The sequence below is a fragment of the Pteropus alecto genome, unplaced genomic scaffold (genome assembly GCF_000325575.1).
Source record: "Pteropus alecto unplaced genomic scaffold, ASM32557v1 scaffold8, whole genome shotgun sequence".
NCBI classification, from domain to species: domain Eukaryota; kingdom Metazoa; phylum Chordata; class Mammalia; order Chiroptera; family Pteropodidae; genus Pteropus; species Pteropus alecto.
Genome location: NW_006494609.1, coordinates 1,881,762 through 1,900,354, shown reverse-complemented (window position 1 = coordinate 1,900,354; position 18,593 = coordinate 1,881,762). Strand labels below are relative to the sequence as shown.

The 18,593-nt window shown below is 36.5% G+C and overlaps 1 protein-coding gene across 2 annotated transcripts in view; it reads right to left on the bottom strand.

Annotated features, from left to right (window-relative positions):
• PSEN1 (presenilin 1) overlaps nt 1–18,593 on the bottom strand; it is a 59,526-nt gene that overhangs the window by 12,341 nt on the left and 28,592 nt on the right. For both annotated transcript variants that reach the window (XM_006925423.3, XM_025042040.1), the window contains 5 exons: nt 14,043–14,110; nt 9,596–9,816; nt 6,905–7,003; nt 4,375–4,461; nt 334–507 (listed from right to left, as the gene is read on the bottom strand). In XM_006925423.3, the coding sequence (XP_006925485.1) occupies nt 334–507; nt 4,375–4,461; nt 6,905–7,003; nt 9,596–9,816; nt 14,043–14,110 (649 nt within the window). The remainder of the gene's footprint in view (nt 1–333; nt 508–4,374; nt 4,462–6,904; nt 7,004–9,595; nt 9,817–14,042; nt 14,111–18,593) is intronic.

The following is an 18,593-nucleotide window of genomic DNA, read 5'->3' as shown; positions in this document are numbered from 1 at the left end:
AAGAGTGAAATATATTAATGAAATTTTTGTACATAAATGTACTGCAGCCATGAAGTCTTATTGGAATAATAATTTCAAATAAATCTTTTCCTCTATAAAACAAATGCCAAAGATCAGGCTCTAAAGGACCAATTTCAAAAATCTGAGAAGCAGAACTTGACCCATTAATAAATTTAACTATGAGAAAACCATGAACTATTGGTATTTCCCACTAAAGGCTGTACTGTGTTGTGAATTAGGCTGTAACACTCTCGATTCATTTTATTTTGGGAGAGTTCGATGATGTGGGATCTAAATGAATACGTGACTTTTGAATTAGAGAAATGTACATACTTTCCTCTGGGTCTTCACTGGTTAGGATGCTGCTAGAAAGTTCCTGTACAGCAGTCCGTGATTCAGCCGTAGAGCGATGAGGTCCTAGGCGATTGTCCCTCTGGGCTTCCCACTCTTCGGTGAAGCCACCATCATCATTCTCTGTCACAGAGTTTTGTGCTTCATTCCCTGTGCCTTCAAGAAAAAGTGAAAATAGCTGTAATATTTAGAAAATTTTCTTAATACGTTAAAGAAAATTACACAGAAATGGTAACTACTTGACTGTCATTGCTACTAGGTTACCTCGTTCTTAAACCACAAATCATGGGCTGTAGCAGGACCTCTCGGTAGCTTACCCAATAGCCATTTCTCTCCCTTATTCCTGAGGGCAGAGTCCTGATTTGTTTGGGTTTCTACCCCTCACTCACAGGACTCTGGTGGTAAATCCTGATTAATCCAAGCCAAGTGTGTTCATCTTTTCATTCCTCTTCCCACTGAAAGCTGCAAGGCTTTTGGTTTGGTACTACTCAATGTGTGTTGAGGCAAAGTCTGCTGGAAATTTGGGAGAAGTTTTTCTCACTCTTTAAGAGAAACTTAAAGAAGAAGACACAAACCACCCTTTTCTTCCTCTGGATGTTGTCTTATCTGGATAAGATGCCTGGAAATGCACTTGCTGTCTTGTGACCATGGGGAACAGCAGGCTGAAGACCAAGCCTATAGCTATGGACGGCAGAGCAGGAAGATGGAAAGAACCTGGGCCCTTGGTATCACCAATGAGCCATACAAGTAACCAACACTACAAACATCTACACCTCAGGATTCTGGTCATGTGACAGAACACATTTCTTCTTTGTTTAAAGCAAATGAATTGGGTTTTCTAATGAATGCAGTTAAAAGCTCCCTAACTGATGGCTCTCACCACTGGCTTTATTGACTAAGTTACAAAAGTAGAACACTATTGGGTGGAGGGGAAAGGAGGGAGTGCATTTTTCATGGGCTAGTCATTTTGTTATGACTGTCGGTCTGACTGAAAATTGTGAGCATAACATGAAAGTCTTGAGAACCTTCCATACATCAAAAATAATTAAAATACGTAAGTTGCTAATACTTTTTTTTCCGCCTTTTCTTTTTTAAATAAAAGTGATACATGTCCATAACAGAGGTAGATTTACCATTAATAAATAAAGCTTGCTTGCTTCGGGCTTCTCACTTGGAGGGACTTTTTCTGGGAAGGGCCCTTGCAATTCTGTAATTGTAATTTATATTTTTTTCTTAACCAGTTCTTCACAAAACTGGAATCTTCCCTGAAGTTTATGAAATCATATAAGCATAAGGTTTATAAATAAAAAGAGCAGTCCCTGCTCTGCCCTATCCCCCTCACTCCTAATGTAGAAGGAAGCAAGAGAATTAAAATGTTAAGCTACATTCAGAGACTACATTTTGCTGATCAGCCCTGCAGCTCGGGCCAGGAGGACACCTTCAGGACAAAGGGAGATTTCTACTGGGATTACAACAACCCATTCCCCACAGCTGTGAAGGGGAAACAGGAAGTAACAGTCATTCCCTATGGCTAAAACCATGGAGAACCTATGGATTAAAGTCTGGGAACTGCCACCAGGCCTGTCACTCTACATATCCTTACCTTTTCAGGCTACATCCTCTTCCCCTTCCCTTTCCTCACTATATGTCCATATCAAAGGAAACGAGACCTAAAGAATGACATATAAACCGAATTCTCTGAACACTCAGCCCCCCTATTCACTGCCTTTCCATGTACCTCTCACTGTCTTTCTTTCAGTATTTACTGTCTCTCTCACTGTCTGCCTCTGATAGGAGACCACGCTGTCTGTGGAGCGTTACCCCTTTTCTAACAAACTTTCCTTCTGACTGTAACTTTGGCGTGCGTGTTGAATTCTTTCTGCACTTTCTGCCAAAGGACCCTCTTCTCTTGCTGTAGGGCTTGGTCTCCCACCACCAACTCAGGGAAATTTGCCCTGTTCTGAATCACTACTCTCAACCCCTTCAGCTGTTTCTTCTGGTATTTACCTCCATAATTAATTATAAATAGCATGTTCATAGTTCTATATCCTGATGTTTTCATTTTAAGTACTTTGTAACTTCCTATAGGGAAGATGAAGCATTAGCTCCCATATTCATTCACACATACAAATTTAACTCCCCATATTCTCAATGTCATAATTTTATATTTAGTTTTTATACTATCATTATGCAAATAGTATTCACAACTAAACTACTTTGCTACAGCCAGAATATACTCTAATGTACAACTTTCTGTCTTCCCTGGAAAACTGCCTCATTTTTTTCCTTAACAAATTTTCTATGTATTATTTATGACTAATTCATTCTCAAACTCTCTAACAGAGTTCACACTCAGGTAACCTCCCAGTTCTATTTTTTTTTTTATTTTTACAGACATCCCTCTTGGAACCCTACATCCTTTTGTTCTCATCTAACTTCTAATTCCCTGAACAGTAGTTTTCAACTCAAGGGTAGCACCTCCTTTCCAGGGGGTGCTTGGAAATAACTATGACAGAGGAGTTTTTCATTACTGTAATACCTCAAAGCCACTATTAGTATTTAGTGGGTGAGGGGCCAGGAATGCTAAATATCCTGCAAGGTGAGGTAAAGTCCCACACAAAGAACTGCCTCACCCAAAATACCAACCACTCCCACCGGGGAACTGAACTGAAGTTCATCCAGCACCCTCTCACTTGAGGCCATTCCTCCCTGTTGCTTCTTCTTCTGGAAAGCTCTTCTTTCCACTCTTCAGCTGGCCATCTCCCATCATCGCTTCCTCAGGAAAGCCTTCCTTGACTTTCCAGAATAAATGAAATTCCTCTACTATAAACTTTTATAGCTACTTACACTTTACATTCATAGGGCTTATCACAATTGTATGAATTACTTGTTGAACGTTTGTCTCCCCCTAAATGGGCTATAATGTCCCCACAGTTGGAATATCTCATTTAGTGCTATATCCCCAGTGCCAAGCAAAATACTGGGCACACAGGTGCTCAATAAACATTTCTCAAGAGTAAAATCTTCATGTGCCATATACAAACTCGTATTCACATACACATAAACATTATTACTCATATAGACAACCAATCTTTTAATTTTCTTTAGCTTAACATGGTTAATACAATAACCAGACAATAACAATTATTTCCAATATATTATATTTCCTACTCCTCTACTAGGTCTACTACTGGAATAATGTCACCTTGTTCTGCTGCCTTGATCACTGCAGAATGAACCTGATATCTTTGGGTCCCAAAAAGGAATTCTCAGTTGAAAGTATCCTCCTCACAGTTACCCAAATGCTAAATCAGCAGTTTTCTTGGCTCTATAAATTATAACTACTCTTCCTTTCCTGACAAACAGCAACTCATTCAAGGCTCTTCTCTTTTCTCTCACCAACTTTTATTCTGCCTATTTTTTCAGCTTCCTCATTAGGTTAACCTGTTTTCATAAAAAGAAGTTCCCTTTCTTCTTAAATACTGATACTGTTTTGTTATTCAATTCTTTCTAAAAACAACCCTTAACTTATGTTCTCCTTAACATCTTCTGTAGTATCCACAAATGAGCCTATCTCCCATCTTAGGTCATCATTATTCTCCTCCAGAAAGTCGTGTCCAACTGGAATATTTTATCTTCTCAGTATAAACATTATCGCATCTCAAATAAAATTATATTTAAGTTACTCTGGCCATATCAGACAAGAGATTCTTATTTTTAACATGTTTGGAGAGAGCTTATTTTTCCTTTTAAAAATCATAGCGTCAACTTGAACCTTTCCATACTGGTATTTAATGGCAGAAATTCTTAACCTAGGGTGCCTTGGCTGTCTTGCTGGGTTTGGAGCATGTGAATGCCTTAAATATTTACTGGGTATTACCGTAACTTTCATGAGATTCTCAAAAAAAAAAAACCACATGACCAAAGATAGAGATTAAAATCATTGCTTCATAACTCATTGTTAGCCTATAAGATGATAAATGACCCTGAAAACCAGGAAATTACCAAATAAAAGTCACCTACTTTGTGCATTATAATTGGAGCTTTTGGATACCTTCCTTTGGGCTTCTGGGTCTCCTTTTGCCATATTCACCAACCACACCATTGTTGCTGTTGAGAAAGACAAAAGTCCAGGTAAGCACTAGAAACACAAAGGGAAGTGCATGGAATAGACAGCAGGCCATTAGCCCTCTACACAAATCACCAATCTTCTTAACACTACCTTAAGAATATTTAACAATGCATATGAAAAACCACAAAATGCTCTCTTTGATTTTGGCATATAAAAAAAAAAATTCTGAAACTGAATGTTTACTGTAGCTTTCAAACTGCAGCTGCTATTGTAAAACTGTTCTTCATCATTTACAGTCCCTGAAAAGTAACCAAAAGAAAAACTGTTCAGGCCAGCAAGATTCCACTGAGACAATAGCTGGATTAGTTGAGTATCCAAAAATAGTGTGAATGTACTGATAAAAATTACTTCTTGGAACTAAATTAGAGGACAATCTAGGGCTCTCAAAAGAATCAGATGATTATTATAATTCTAAAAATGCATGGAACAAATTTCCTTCATATTATGTCTCACTTCCTGGATTTTCAATAATGCTAAACTGCATCATACATAGGGAATAAGAAAAAAAAAGTTTAAAAGCAATAAATGGAAGAGTCAACTGGCCTCTTCTATGTCCCTTCCACACATACATAGAAAAAAATATATATACAGATAGATACAGATATAGATATAGATATACACACAACATCTCTGTCACATTTTAGTTGAGACAATGTGAATACTTTAATATGGTGCTTCTCATATATGCAGTTGGAATTAAAAATGGTATAATCCCTAGTGGAGGGAATTTGGTTACATCTAACAAAACTACATGTGCATGAACCCTTTGACTCAGAAATGCCACTTTTGAGGCTTTATCTTGAAAATACACTAACTAATATAAAAATACATATGAATGTGTACTATACAGAGCTAAAGCAGGAACCAAATGCCAGCAGCAACCTGAGTCCAATCTGGTCATAGTAAGCAATTTTAAACAAGAAACTTGTCATCTATGTCTCTCTGGCTTTTTATCACTGATTTTATAATTATATCCATGTTCCTAATACTCTTAGGCTTCTTGAATAACTTATGAAGGAAATACACAGCCAAAGAGGCTGAAAATTCCATAGTAGGCATACTTACTCACTCACCATGGCTTTGTAATTTTGAGGTCAAACAAGTTTCATTATATAACCAAAATAACTGATCAAAATCAACATAAGCCAGGAAGGCAATGCACTGTTCAACTAAATCAAACCCAAATAAGAGAAACAGAAAGGCAACCACCATGTACAAGGCTCATGAATTCCTGTAGCCTTCTTGTCAATAAAGGCAGTAGCTTTATTCTTTTGCAAATGTAGAAAAATATTGCTACGAACCCTTTTGTTTTAATATTTAATATCACTACAGAAATTAGGAGTCAGCAACCTTTTTCTGTGAAGAACCACATAGTAAACATTTCGGACGAGTCACATCTCGTCTCTGTCACATATTATTCTTTGTTCTTTTTATTCTTCTGCTCAAGAACCTTCTATGATTCCCCAGTGATCATGAAAAGCATACAGAGATCTAAATCAGTCACTCAAAGCTATCCTTGATCTTGTCCTAATCTGCCTTTCCAAACTCATCCTAGTACTCTCTTCATTTTATACTCTATGTTCTAGTCAAATTAAACACATAAAATCTGATAGAGGCCCCACACTCATGCCTCCAAGGCATTCTTTGTGACAAGTCCATTTTTGGAATCGACTTCCATCTGTGCTTGCTGAAATCCCACTCATTCTTAAAAGGTTCAATCCAAATGCTGTCTCTTCCAAGAAGGCTTCCCTGATTTTTCCCTCTTCTGAACTTTCTCTACACTTTGTGTCTCTTCTTTTTTTTTTTTTTCAGGGAAAGCCATCTTTTTATTGAATGTACCTAGGTGTGGGGCAGGCTTTGTGTCTCTTCTGAATCTGATAATATTTTGCCTTGGATGTTGCTTATTTATATGCTTGTCTTATCTTACCTCTTAACTGTAAGCAAATGAGCTGAGTATCTTAATCATCATTATATCCTTCACAGTGCTCTGTGGGAGCACATCAGACCAATGCCTAATAAATATTTACTGAGTGATTAGGAAGAGTATGACTCTAAAAAAAAAAAAGGCAAAAATAATCTGAAAGAACGGTACAATTCTTTCATAAGCTAGGGCAAGATTCACCTGCAATATATGTATATAACAAGTACTCAATTATACCTGATTAGTAAGATTTTAAATGAGAATACTGGCTCCCCAATCTCTAAATATTTCTTCTATCTCTATACATATTAAAAATTCTCTTGAACCAGTGTCAGGTAGAAGATAAAAATTTGCAAGGAAACAGAGATCTGCAGGAGTTCCATTAATGCTATGCATTTAGGATTAGAAAAAGACACATGATAATGATCATAGTTACATGTGTTTGAATTCCTATAAATTCTTAGCTGTTTAATAATTTAACGTCATTCCAAAATACTTACAGGAGTAAATGAGAGCCGGAAAGAGTGTTTCATTTCTCTCTTGAGCTGTCTCAACCAGCATACGAAGTGGGCCTTTTGGACATAAAACAGCCACTAAATCTAGAAAGAGGAAAATAGAAAAGACATCTGAAAAAAATGTATTGGCTAAACTTGTAAATGGATGTTATGGAGGTATGAACCAATAGAACAAGTTTAATTTTCTTTTATACACAAAAAGATATTGAATGAATATGAAATAAATAGCAGGTAAACTGATGGGGCAGGGGACAACCTAAACAAAATACACAAAACCATACAGATGATCTGTGCAAATTTCATTCTGGTTTGATGCTATTTGGCTAGTTTACAGTGTATCATCACTGTTATAGTCCCCAAAGAGGGAAACCTTGGATAAGTAATTGCTGTTGCTACCACTGGCGACCTGGATGGCTAGACCATTGGCAATGGCCTAAGAATCTGTGAAAATGCAAAGGTGAAGCCAATGGTTGACCAGGGCAAGATGACTGCCTAAAGTTCAGCTACTTTTGCTGACCCCTGGATTCCACTATTTGATCAAGGATGCCTAGATTAAGGAATGAAAAGCAGCAGCTCTCCAGTAGCTCCATCACATGTAGTACTGATATTATCCATAAAGTGTTCAAATTTCCATTGTGGTTTACTCATTTGATCCCAAAGAACTCCTGAGGTAGCTAGGGGTCCCACAGGGGTGTGACATTCTCTAGTACCTTGTCAACTGACAAGGGACTGAGGAAAGAAGAGGCCACCCTCTCCTTTAGGTGGGATACTCTACAGGGCCCAGGCTTAGCTCTATCCTGTAGGTAACATTTTGGTCTTAGCAAGAAAGTCCTGGTGGCTGGGCTGAGCTTGTAGAATGCTGCCTTCATGATAGAGAGGATATGGAGTAGAAGGATACAGAGCTTCATATACCCTGAACACACGTGAGAACTTCTCTTTCCAGGAGAGCTAAGTATGCCGTCTGCCATTCTAATGGTGTATAGCATGAGACTGAGAAGGGCAGTTTCTCACACCAGAAATCCATGGGCAACATAAGATCATCATAGGTGATCCAGAGATTTCAGTAGGTATATGAGAGGAGGAGGCTGCTAAAGCCTCTACAGTGAATAATTCTCTGGAGACAGGGAGAGGGGGCGTTAATGGAATGACTGTTGTTATTACAATTTGGACAGATTTAGAGCCCTCTGGGGTCGGGGGCCCCAACTGAAGATGGGCCAATTTTAACAGCTTACATAAAATTTGTAAATAAAGAATATGTTGCCTACAGATTCCCAAAAGACCTAAAAGATACTGGGCGTGTCTTAACATCATGGGTGCAGAGAGGGTCTACTGCTATTTCTTGACAGTGTCAAAGATGAAGAAGCCCTCAGCTCACCAAAGAATTTTCAGGAATTTAACTGAGGTGGCAGGGCCTTGTACTAAGTACAGAGAAATGTCTACCCCCCTTTTTTGAGCTCCTCCGTGAATATTTGTATGTCCTCAATGAAAATGTCAAAGGAACCTCTTGAGAGGATGATATCAGCAGTGCGATGTTATTTCTGTGCTCCTGGAGGAAGCTAGATGGATATGGTTAAGATCTAGTCTGCAAAGACTGTGCAATAGGACTGGTGAAGTCCCCCATGAGTAGCTAGGTAAAGATATAATGTGTCCCTTTGAAGGTGAAAGTCAACTGTGGTTGTTGAAAAAGGCACACGTTAATAAAATCTCTAACTACAGAGTATTTACTAGTGGCTGATTGGATGGAGTCCAGAACTGGCATTCTTAATCATAGGTATGGAATAATAGATGAGTATTTTGTAAACCATCAAGTACTATATACCTTAAAGTCATTATAAGTCAGGCATTGAGAGTATATAACTTCTATAGTTCTATATGAGAAAGGAATTGATCCAATTCTATTTCCAAGACTATTTCTTCATCAAATCAAGCAGGGATGATGAGGTTTCTTATTATTGGTCATGAGACATTTTAATAACCGCCTAGTTACAATATACAGACCACACAATGACTTCTGGAAATGGATCTCTTTTTGGCTTTCATGTAGGGCAATAGCCACAGAGTACACATCTGTACAGCAGCCTTGGTTATTCATAGCTTGGCTACAGTGTGACTATAACACTGGTTGTAATGAATTTGAGTCTCACATTGCCCAAATAAGTCTTATTTCTAAAAGAATAATTCTACTTAAGTTGCCTTATACACAGTAGGTACCCTAATTTCGACTTGAAGAACTAATCAAGCATTTTATGTGTATTAAACACTCTGCTAGTGCTTTTCAACATACATTCTGAACTCTTACTACTCTGAGAAGCACTGTTTCCATTTTCCAACTGAGAAAACTGAACCTCGAAGCACCTGAGTAACTGTCCTAAGGTCACAGAGGCTGTAAGTGGTAGAGATGAGATCTGAATCTAAGTCTTCCAACCAGAAGTCTATGGATCCTTTCACTAATCCGTCACTGAATTAAACTGGGAGCAATAATAAAACATTTTTAAAGAATTTAACCTCAAAAAAACTGAAATCTTTATATGAAAAAGATACTATAGCTAATTAATTATTTACTGAAGAGTTATGGGATATAGCCATTACCATTTTTCATAAGTCAAGATAACTAGACGAGGAAGGAAAACACACTAGTGAGGCATTTCTGTAACAAAATGTTAGTCTTGGGTTTACCATATACTGAAATCACAGCCAAGATGAGCCACGCAGTCCATTCTGGGAGGTACTTGATAAATACCAAGGCCATGAGGGCACTGATCATAATGAGATATGCCTGCTGGAGTCGCAGTGGGCCTTTCCAATGAATGGCAATCATTCCCACCACACCAAAATTCCAGATCAGGAGGGCAACAGTGATGTAATCCATGGCAACATTATAGGTTTTAAACACTTCCCTGAAAAAAATTAAATGGCGATGTAAAAAGATTTAATTACAATCATTTTCATCAAAACATTGTTTAGAGTTATGGTTCCCAAACACGAGACATTCATATCCCACTTTCGTATTTTTACTATATCTTATATCAACTGTGCTATTATTTAACACTTTACTTTTTCCTCAAGTTGAGCTTATTTTAATAGAAAACTATATTATCCTCATATAAATGGGAAATCAGTATCACAGACCATAGCTATAAAAATAAGTACAGAAACTAAAAAAAGGCCATATACCACCTAAAATGCCATTTTATACTTTGAGAAACCCTCATTTAAAATATCTGAAAGTGGAAAAAATTAAACTTGCATAGTAAATTTTACAGAAGTTTGTCATTTACCTGCTTTTGTTCATGGTGTGATTAGTTTGCTGGGTTTTATAAATGAAAAAACCCATAAAACACTGTATTAAGAAATACTAAAAACATATATTATATATTACTAATGTCACTTATATATATTAGTAACATTAGTAATATATATTGGTGACATTATACATTAGTAATATTTAAAATTTAAATATAAAAGTGAAACCATAAAAGAACTAGAGAAAACCACAGGAAATGGAGAATTTAAAAAAATACATATGCAATTTAAATTATATAACTTTTAAGGGCCCTCCTTAATCCAATGTATTTTTAATATACATATGGTATACAAATATATTAAAAATATTAATATATGTATACAAAAACTGAAAAACCTTTTAAGTTAGATAATTAAATATGTATATATTTAAAATTCCCCATTTCTCACTGTTTCTTCTAGTTCTTTTATGAGTTCGCTTTCATATTTAAATTTTTAATCCATTTGGAATTTATTCTGATATAAAGAAATCCAAATTTTCCCCCAAATGATTACCTGATTGTCCCAACACCAATAACTAAATAAGCCATCTATAGTTTACTGATTCTATACCACCTTTATCATAAATTAAATTCCATTATATACTTGAGCTTTTTAGAAAAGTCTAATCTTTCCTATTAATCATCTATTCATGGTGCAGATGCCACAATTTTAATTATTGTAGTTTTACTGTAATTTCATATTAGGCAGGACTAGTATCCCTTCATTTTTCTTTCTCAGAATTCTTTGGGGTACCTTCACGTATTAATTTTTCCAAGCGAACTGAGAATCATCTTGTCCAGATGAAAAGTAAATCCTATTTGTATATTTACTGGGCTTATATTAAATTTTACAATACACTTAGAGAGAATGGGCATCTTTATGATACTAAGTCTTCCTATGTAATGTGATATAACTTCCCATTTGTTTAAGACTTCTTTTTAAGCCCTTCACGGAGGCATTGAAAATTTTACTAATAGATCTTGCACAATTCTTGTTTAATCCTAGATATTTTGTCTTATGCTATTATAAATGGGATTTTTTTCTTTCATTATGTTTACTAACTAGCATCTCCATGAAGACTATTGATTTGTGTTTATTAATTTTGTATTCAGTTGCCTTACCAAATTTACTTAGTGATTCTAATCGTCTTTTGGTTAGTTTAAAACCAAGTAAACAATCATTTTATCTCCAAATATTGAAAATTAAACCTTCTCTTCCAATTGTATAGCTCTTATTTCTTTCTCTTGTTTAATTGTGTCCACTATTTCCTCCAGAGCAATGTCAGACAACAGCAGTGATAAAGGAAATCCTCATCTTGCTCCCAGCATTAATAGGCATGCTCCTAGTTTCCCTGTGAGGGTGATATTGACCTTTAGGTGAGATTCATTCATTTTATCATGTTAAAGAAGTTACCATCCATCCGTTTTATTACAGAATTTAATAAAGAACATGTGTAAATTTTATCAAATACTTTTTAGAATGTACAGAGATGATGACCTAGTGATATGGTGACTTATATTGAAATTTGTAGGGACAGGGAAACATGGCAGAATGAGAGACATCCTCAGATCTCTCCCCTTGAAACAACAAAAAGCTGAACACCTAAAACTCAAACAAAAACACCCAAACTGCATGCACATCGGCACGTCTGAACGTGGGATACGCGCATAGAGCTACCACAGGTCAGAACCCTAGGTGTCGGGCGGTGGACTGGGAGAATTAAAGAAGGTGTCTCTCACAGCCACTGGAGCTCTCTGCAGGAGGGGGAGCGGTAAAGGTGCAGCGACTTCACTGATCAGCCTGCCTGGAAGTGCTGGAGCTTCTAGCAGCCGGCAGCAGGGCCCAGTCATCAAGGCAGAAAGCAGAAAAGCGGGATGGGACAGGACAGCAGAGAAACAACAGTTGATTTTTACCACCCTGGTTCCAAAACTGAGGCTGAGCTGCAGCCCCCAACCCTCAACCCTCAGTGCCCCTGCCCCCATACTCTCTGAGACCAAACGCTGCAGAGCCCCAGGGAAATCTGAGCAAAAGCTGCAAGACTGAAGCTACCTCTCTCAGCCTCTGGAGCTCCTTGCAGAAGGAGGGGGAGGGGAGAAGGTGCAGCAACTTCCCTGAACAACCTTTCCTGGGACTGCTGTGAGTTCCATGCAGCAGGCAGCAGGGCCCAGTCATCAGGGCAGAAAGCAGAGAAGCGGACATGACAGCAGAGACACAATCACTGATTTTTTACCAGCCATGGTTGGAAAACCAAGGCTGAGCCGCAGCCCCCAACTCCCAACCCAGAGGGCCCCTCCCCACAAAACCCTCCGAGACTGATCACTTCGGAGCCCCAGGAGAATCTGAGCAAATGCTACTGAAACTGTTGCTAACACTGACAGTGACTGAAACTGAGAGTAGCAAGTGAGATTAAAGATCTACAAGAAAATAAAGAAGACATTATTTAGGCTTTATATAAAGCAGGGATCCAAGAAGCTTAGACGCCACCTACTGGAAACCAAAAGAAAAGCTCCTCCTTTGCAGCTGGCTAAAAAGAGACCTTTATATAATAAATCTTCTTTCCGGAAAAACAACAAGTTACACTTCCATTAATGCCCAGGCGAAGAAATAGTCCACTAAACACCATGAACAATCAAGGTGACAAGGCATCTCAGAAAGAAAGAGAAAAATCTCCAGAAAATAAGTTTACAGACATAGAAATATGTGACTTAAATGACAGAGAATTTAGAATGGTACTTCTGAAATTTGCTAATAATGAGCCAGTCTTCCATTCTGCAAACTCCACTTGGTCATAATGTATTATTCTTTCAATGTGTTGCTGAATCCTATTTGTTAAAATTTAGTTATTCTTTTGATATCAGTAAAATAGGATTGGTCTACAGTTTCTTTTTTCTTGATAATTTATAGGGTTTTGGTATCAATGTTATGCTGGCTTCATAAACTGTTTCTGGAAGCTTTTCGTCTTTTTCTATGTTTTGGAAGACATAAAATTTTCCACTCCTTAAAGATTTAATAGACTTTCCCTATGAAACCATTTGGGCCTGGTACAGTTGTTATTGGTGGAGGTAAAATGGGAACCTCTTCGACAACTTTCTGTATTTTTTCTTTGCTACATATAAATTTTCTATTGCTTCAGTAGTCAGTTTTAATAATTTTTTCTAGAAAATCATCCATTTTTATATAGATTCTCACATTTGTTTCTTTTGTTTGCTGTTATTCCCACTGCCTCTAACAAACTCAGTTTATTAGTTTTATTGCTTCTGTTCCTAATTTAAGAGCTAGTGTGATGGTTTACAAACTTTGTCACCAGTACTGAGAAAAAGGTCAGAGTGGCAAATTTCTGAGCCTCTCTATGCTCTTCAACAGAGCAACTCTACTTTTTTCTATTTTATATGTGAAATTTTCATATAAGATTTGATTTGGAAAAAAACCCCACTGATGAAACAATACGAAAGTTTTAAAATTAACTAAATCATGTTTATATACTTTTATGAAATCTTTTCTTTACATTCTGATTCATAGATTTCTACTAGAAGTAATGAATATAAAAAATTCTTTACTAAAATAATTTAGTAAGTCCTTTACTAAAGAAGACTTAGAGTTGACTATAGTCTTGAGTTCTTTCAGTTCTACTTATCTATAAACAAGGATAAACAAAAGAATATCTCTATCAATAATATTAACTTTTCATATCTATCTATCTATCTATCTATCTATATATATAGCATGACCTGTATATGGAAACAATTTAAAAGTAATTCATCAATAAAAGATATGACTTTAAGTGACAGCCCAAATATTGTTAATTTCTGAAAAACAGACCAAATATTTTATCACTTACCCCAAATAAATGAATGAAAAAAAGAACAGCAATAACAGAGATGAAATAATAAGCCAGGCATGGATGACCTAGAAAAGAATTTCAATATAAATAACAGATTCCATAACCCTAAAAAACTGTAAATTTCTGATTTCAAAAATAGTATATTCTTTCTGTATATGTTATGCTTTTCAAATAGCAGAACACAAATGGCTTTGGGGTCAGTAAATTTTTATACGAGAACTCTTTGAGGCTGAAGAACTCATAATAGTAAATAGAAATTTCAGCAAGACAATAGACCTTTGTTCCTTTAGAAATAGGTGATATTTTTAAAAGAACGCATTGTAAAATACAAAACTATCAAGGATCGACAGCTTAACATTTAAATTTTTAAGTAGCAATATTTTCAGTGGAGGAATTCTGCAGTATTTCTGATATAAACAATAAATAAAGTGAATAAATAAATGATAAATAAAGTTCAATCAAGTAAAAAATCAGATATTCAGTTAGGTAACCTGTGTATGCATACATTAACCATACAGAGAAAATAGGCCTTCTAAACTACATAAACATTTGACCAAAGAATATTCACACTCTGAAGTTTCAATAAGTATTGTAATGCTTTCTACATTAATTTCATTGTTCATTAATAAGTATTACTATTACAGATTCTTTGAAACACTTAAAAGTCAGTCTATCATCGCACAGAATTTATAGGGCACTATACAAATATTAGTCCCTATTACTCATGTACAAATATTAGTCTCTATTAGTCTATTACTTATTAATGAGATAGAATCAGAATTTGATTTTTGTAATCTATTACACAAAATAAACGTTTCGTTATTATTATATTTTTACAGCAGAAAAGAATATTGGAAGCTTATTGGAAGGGAAAGTAAAGCAAAAGGACACTTCCAGATGTGGAAGTGGCCCAAGCAAGAGAAGAGCAGCTCAAAAGGCTCAAGGGCCCAAACACAAGATAAACATTTTAAATGGTAATTTTATGTAATGGGTATATTTGGGGAAATAGTATATAACCGAAAAAGTATGAGGTTTTTAAAAACAAAATGAGAAGTATGATAAACTGTCAAGTAGTTTCTAACCAAAAGTGAAAATACTTCGTGGTGGATATACACATTTTTTACTTTAAATTTTCAATGGATTTTATTGCTTAATGACAGAAGGAGCTATTTAACCAATAACATTTCCAAATATATCTTTTAACCAGAATACATCCAATCAAAAAGAGAGAAAACCTCTAAATCAAGATTATTTCATCTTCGTTTTTCTAAATCTCCCACCCCCACCCCCTGATCCAGCTGTTCCAATAATCAAGCTCTAAGCTATCAAAGCCTCGCTGTGATTAGAATCTATGTTAATTTCCTCTTGTGGTTCTGTTTCAATTACCCAAGGTTATGTGATTGTTAATTCTTTTGAAAAAATAAATTTTAAAATTTTTGCTGCCTCTTTAAAAACTTTTATCAAATTAATTTCTCTTCTTCCACAAAAATATAATTTCTAACATTTTAATATAAAAAATTTCAAAAACACAGCAAAGTTTAAAGATTTTTATAGTGAACACTTATATCACCTAAATTCCACCATTCACATTTTGCTATACTTGCTTTGTAACATTTCTATCCGTCTCTCTATCCATTAATGAGTCCATCATATTTTTATTACATATCGAAGTAAACTGAAGACATCTGTACATTTCCCTCTAAATACTTCAACTTTAGCAAAATATTCTAAAGGGAGCCCTTACACTATTTCCTCTGCAATAAAACCAATACAGCTTAAGCAGAAAAGAATCTCCCCACCTGCATCCTGCTCCACCATTCTCACAAGTGTTAGTTTTAGATATAATCCAAGTTACAAAACTAAAAAGCATATCAAATATTACAAGACAGAAAAGCTTTAAAGAATGGGGGATATATACTGGTATTCATATTAGGTTCTACATTAAGAGCCAGAGTAAATATTAAATACTGGAAATTCTCACTTTTCTTGAGAAATGCTTTTTACCTTGGGGGGGGTGGTGGTGGTGGTGGTGGTGGTGGTGGTGGTGGTGATGGTGGTGGTGGTGATGGTGATGGTGGTGGTGGGAACATGGGATGTTGTTTATTTAAAAAAAAACAACAGCATTTTTCTGAATACAAAAGTAACATATGCATATAACATTTAGAAAACAGAAACATTAAGGAAGAAAATAGTTCCCACTGACCAATGACAACAAAGTTAACATTTTCTTTTCAGACATGTTTTCTGTCTGCCTGTATAGGCAGACAGAAATTAGAATCGAGTTATAATAGTTTTACATTCTGCTCTTTAAAACTTAATTTTTAAAGACAAACTCATGCCATCAAATATTTTCTTTTTTTAAATATGAGTTTTAAATGAGTAAAAAACTTACATAGGTGAACCCACAACTTAACCTTTTCCTTATACATGAATTTGTGGTATTTTCCTTTTTTCCCCCAATTTTAATTCATGCTAGGATGCAAATATTTTTCCACACTTCTAATTTTTTTCTTTGGAAAAAATCATGAAAGCAAAATTACTGAATCAGTCTACAAACTTTTTCTAATCCCAGAGTATTGATACATTTTGGTTTAATGACTTCACAAATAGGCTGGATTGATCTTTACCAAGATCAATCCATATTTCCTTTGTAATTTTTCTGCTTGGAATTTTTTAAATTTCTTATTAGGATATTCATAATTTTCTTAATGATTTATAAGTGATCTTCATATAAAAATATGAGCCCTTTGCCTGTAATAATGGTAGTAAATATCTTTCCTATTTATGGTGGTCATGTGCGTTATTATTTTCTGAATTATTACTTGAATTCGAAGCCTCTTCTGATGACTAAACAGCACCTCCCTTTTTTCTAAAACAGCCCTTTCTCATCTTGCAAAATTCCTAGTCAGCTTTCCTGTGCTAAAGGCTTGGAAAGAACCCTGCTTCCGTACACCACAGGAAGTATCTCCTCTAAACCCTGAACTAACCAAACCAGAAACCATGTGACTTTAATAAGTCATACAGTTTCATCTTCAACAAATGAAAAGTAAAAATTAACTGTCTTTTCTGTTTTCTACCTTTTGAGGAATACAGAAATGGAGTCACAAAAGTCAAGCTGCTAAATTGCTAAAATTAAGTAGGGTGAGGCTTCAGGAAACAATTCTATTCCTGTTTTACCTAGCCTAGGACTTAAATATAACTTTCCAGTTTTGTTTCAATGCCTGGATATACATCAAACCTCCAGATAACACTGATTACCTTCTGAAAGACTAAGGAAAGAATGTTTATGTACCCAGACCACCTGACATGGAGAGGATTACCAACTCAGACCAATCCGGAAGGTAAGAATGCAGAATTGATTCTTCTCAAGGATGTATGTTTTACTGTAAGAACTCTCAGCTTTTCTTTCTTCTTTGTAACACTCTGAGTATTGCCTGATTGTTTCCGGTTTGCAAACCCTAAGACTCTTAATTCTTTACCATCTATTTCTAGCCAAAGTTTCCTGGTTCATTTATACTCTGCTAACACTGTTTAAGGTTTGTTTGGTCTTTCAGCTTCTTATAGACATTGCACAACCAACCACTGACATAACAAATCCTCAGGGCTTATTTCCAAACAGGTTCTGGCAGATTTCTGAATTCCTGACTTAAAAGCTTTTATTTTATTACTAGGAGTCAAAGTAAACAGTTTCTTTCTATAGAATTGGCTGTGATTGCTAAGACTTGAACATTGAACATTAAAAAGCAAAACAACACAAATGAATGAGTAAATGTGGAAATCTAGCTGAATATAAACTGTTTAGATGGTCTAAAATGAAGAATAACTAAAAGATACACAAAACTGACCAAAAATATATCGAGAGGTTCTAGAGAATAGAAAAAAATGGCATAGATGATGGAGGTTCTGTTCATCCCTCTGGCGACCAGGTCAAGGTTGTGACAGAGGCAGGAAACAGCAGCAAGGGAAAATCACCTGGGATCTAGATGAACAAGCCATACAACTATGGAGAAATCCAGGAAAGCACCCTGCAACAGTAGAAGGTGGGATGGGGCGAGGACGCGGGGCTGCCCGGTCCGGGGCGGCTGAGTGAGACAGAAGCTGTGGCAGTCGCAGACGCCTCTTAAGAGGGCTGCATCTGCGAGTGGATTGCACCAGTGCCCGTTCAGCTGCACACAGGGGGCACCAGGAACTTGCAGGGAGACACTGGAGTGAGGGCCGAGGCGTGACTCAGTGCAGAAGTGCCGGCAGTATCCATTGTTCCCTGCTGAGCCCTCCCCTCTACCAGTGCGCAGGACACAGCACCGCCATAGCTGTGACGTCATCAAACTGGATAACAGAGGTCACTCCGCCCAGAGGATTCCCTGAAACCCCGCCTACCCCAACTTGGGCCCCACCCAAGCCACATCCAGGTGTATCCTCAGAGAGTCAGGTGCTCCTTGCTGAGACTCACACTGGAGGCAGCCTTGGTTTCTGGTGTGGCCTTTTGAGGCAACTATAAGCACAGCATCTGTGGATTACTTGCTGAATCCTGACAGATGGCACCCGCGG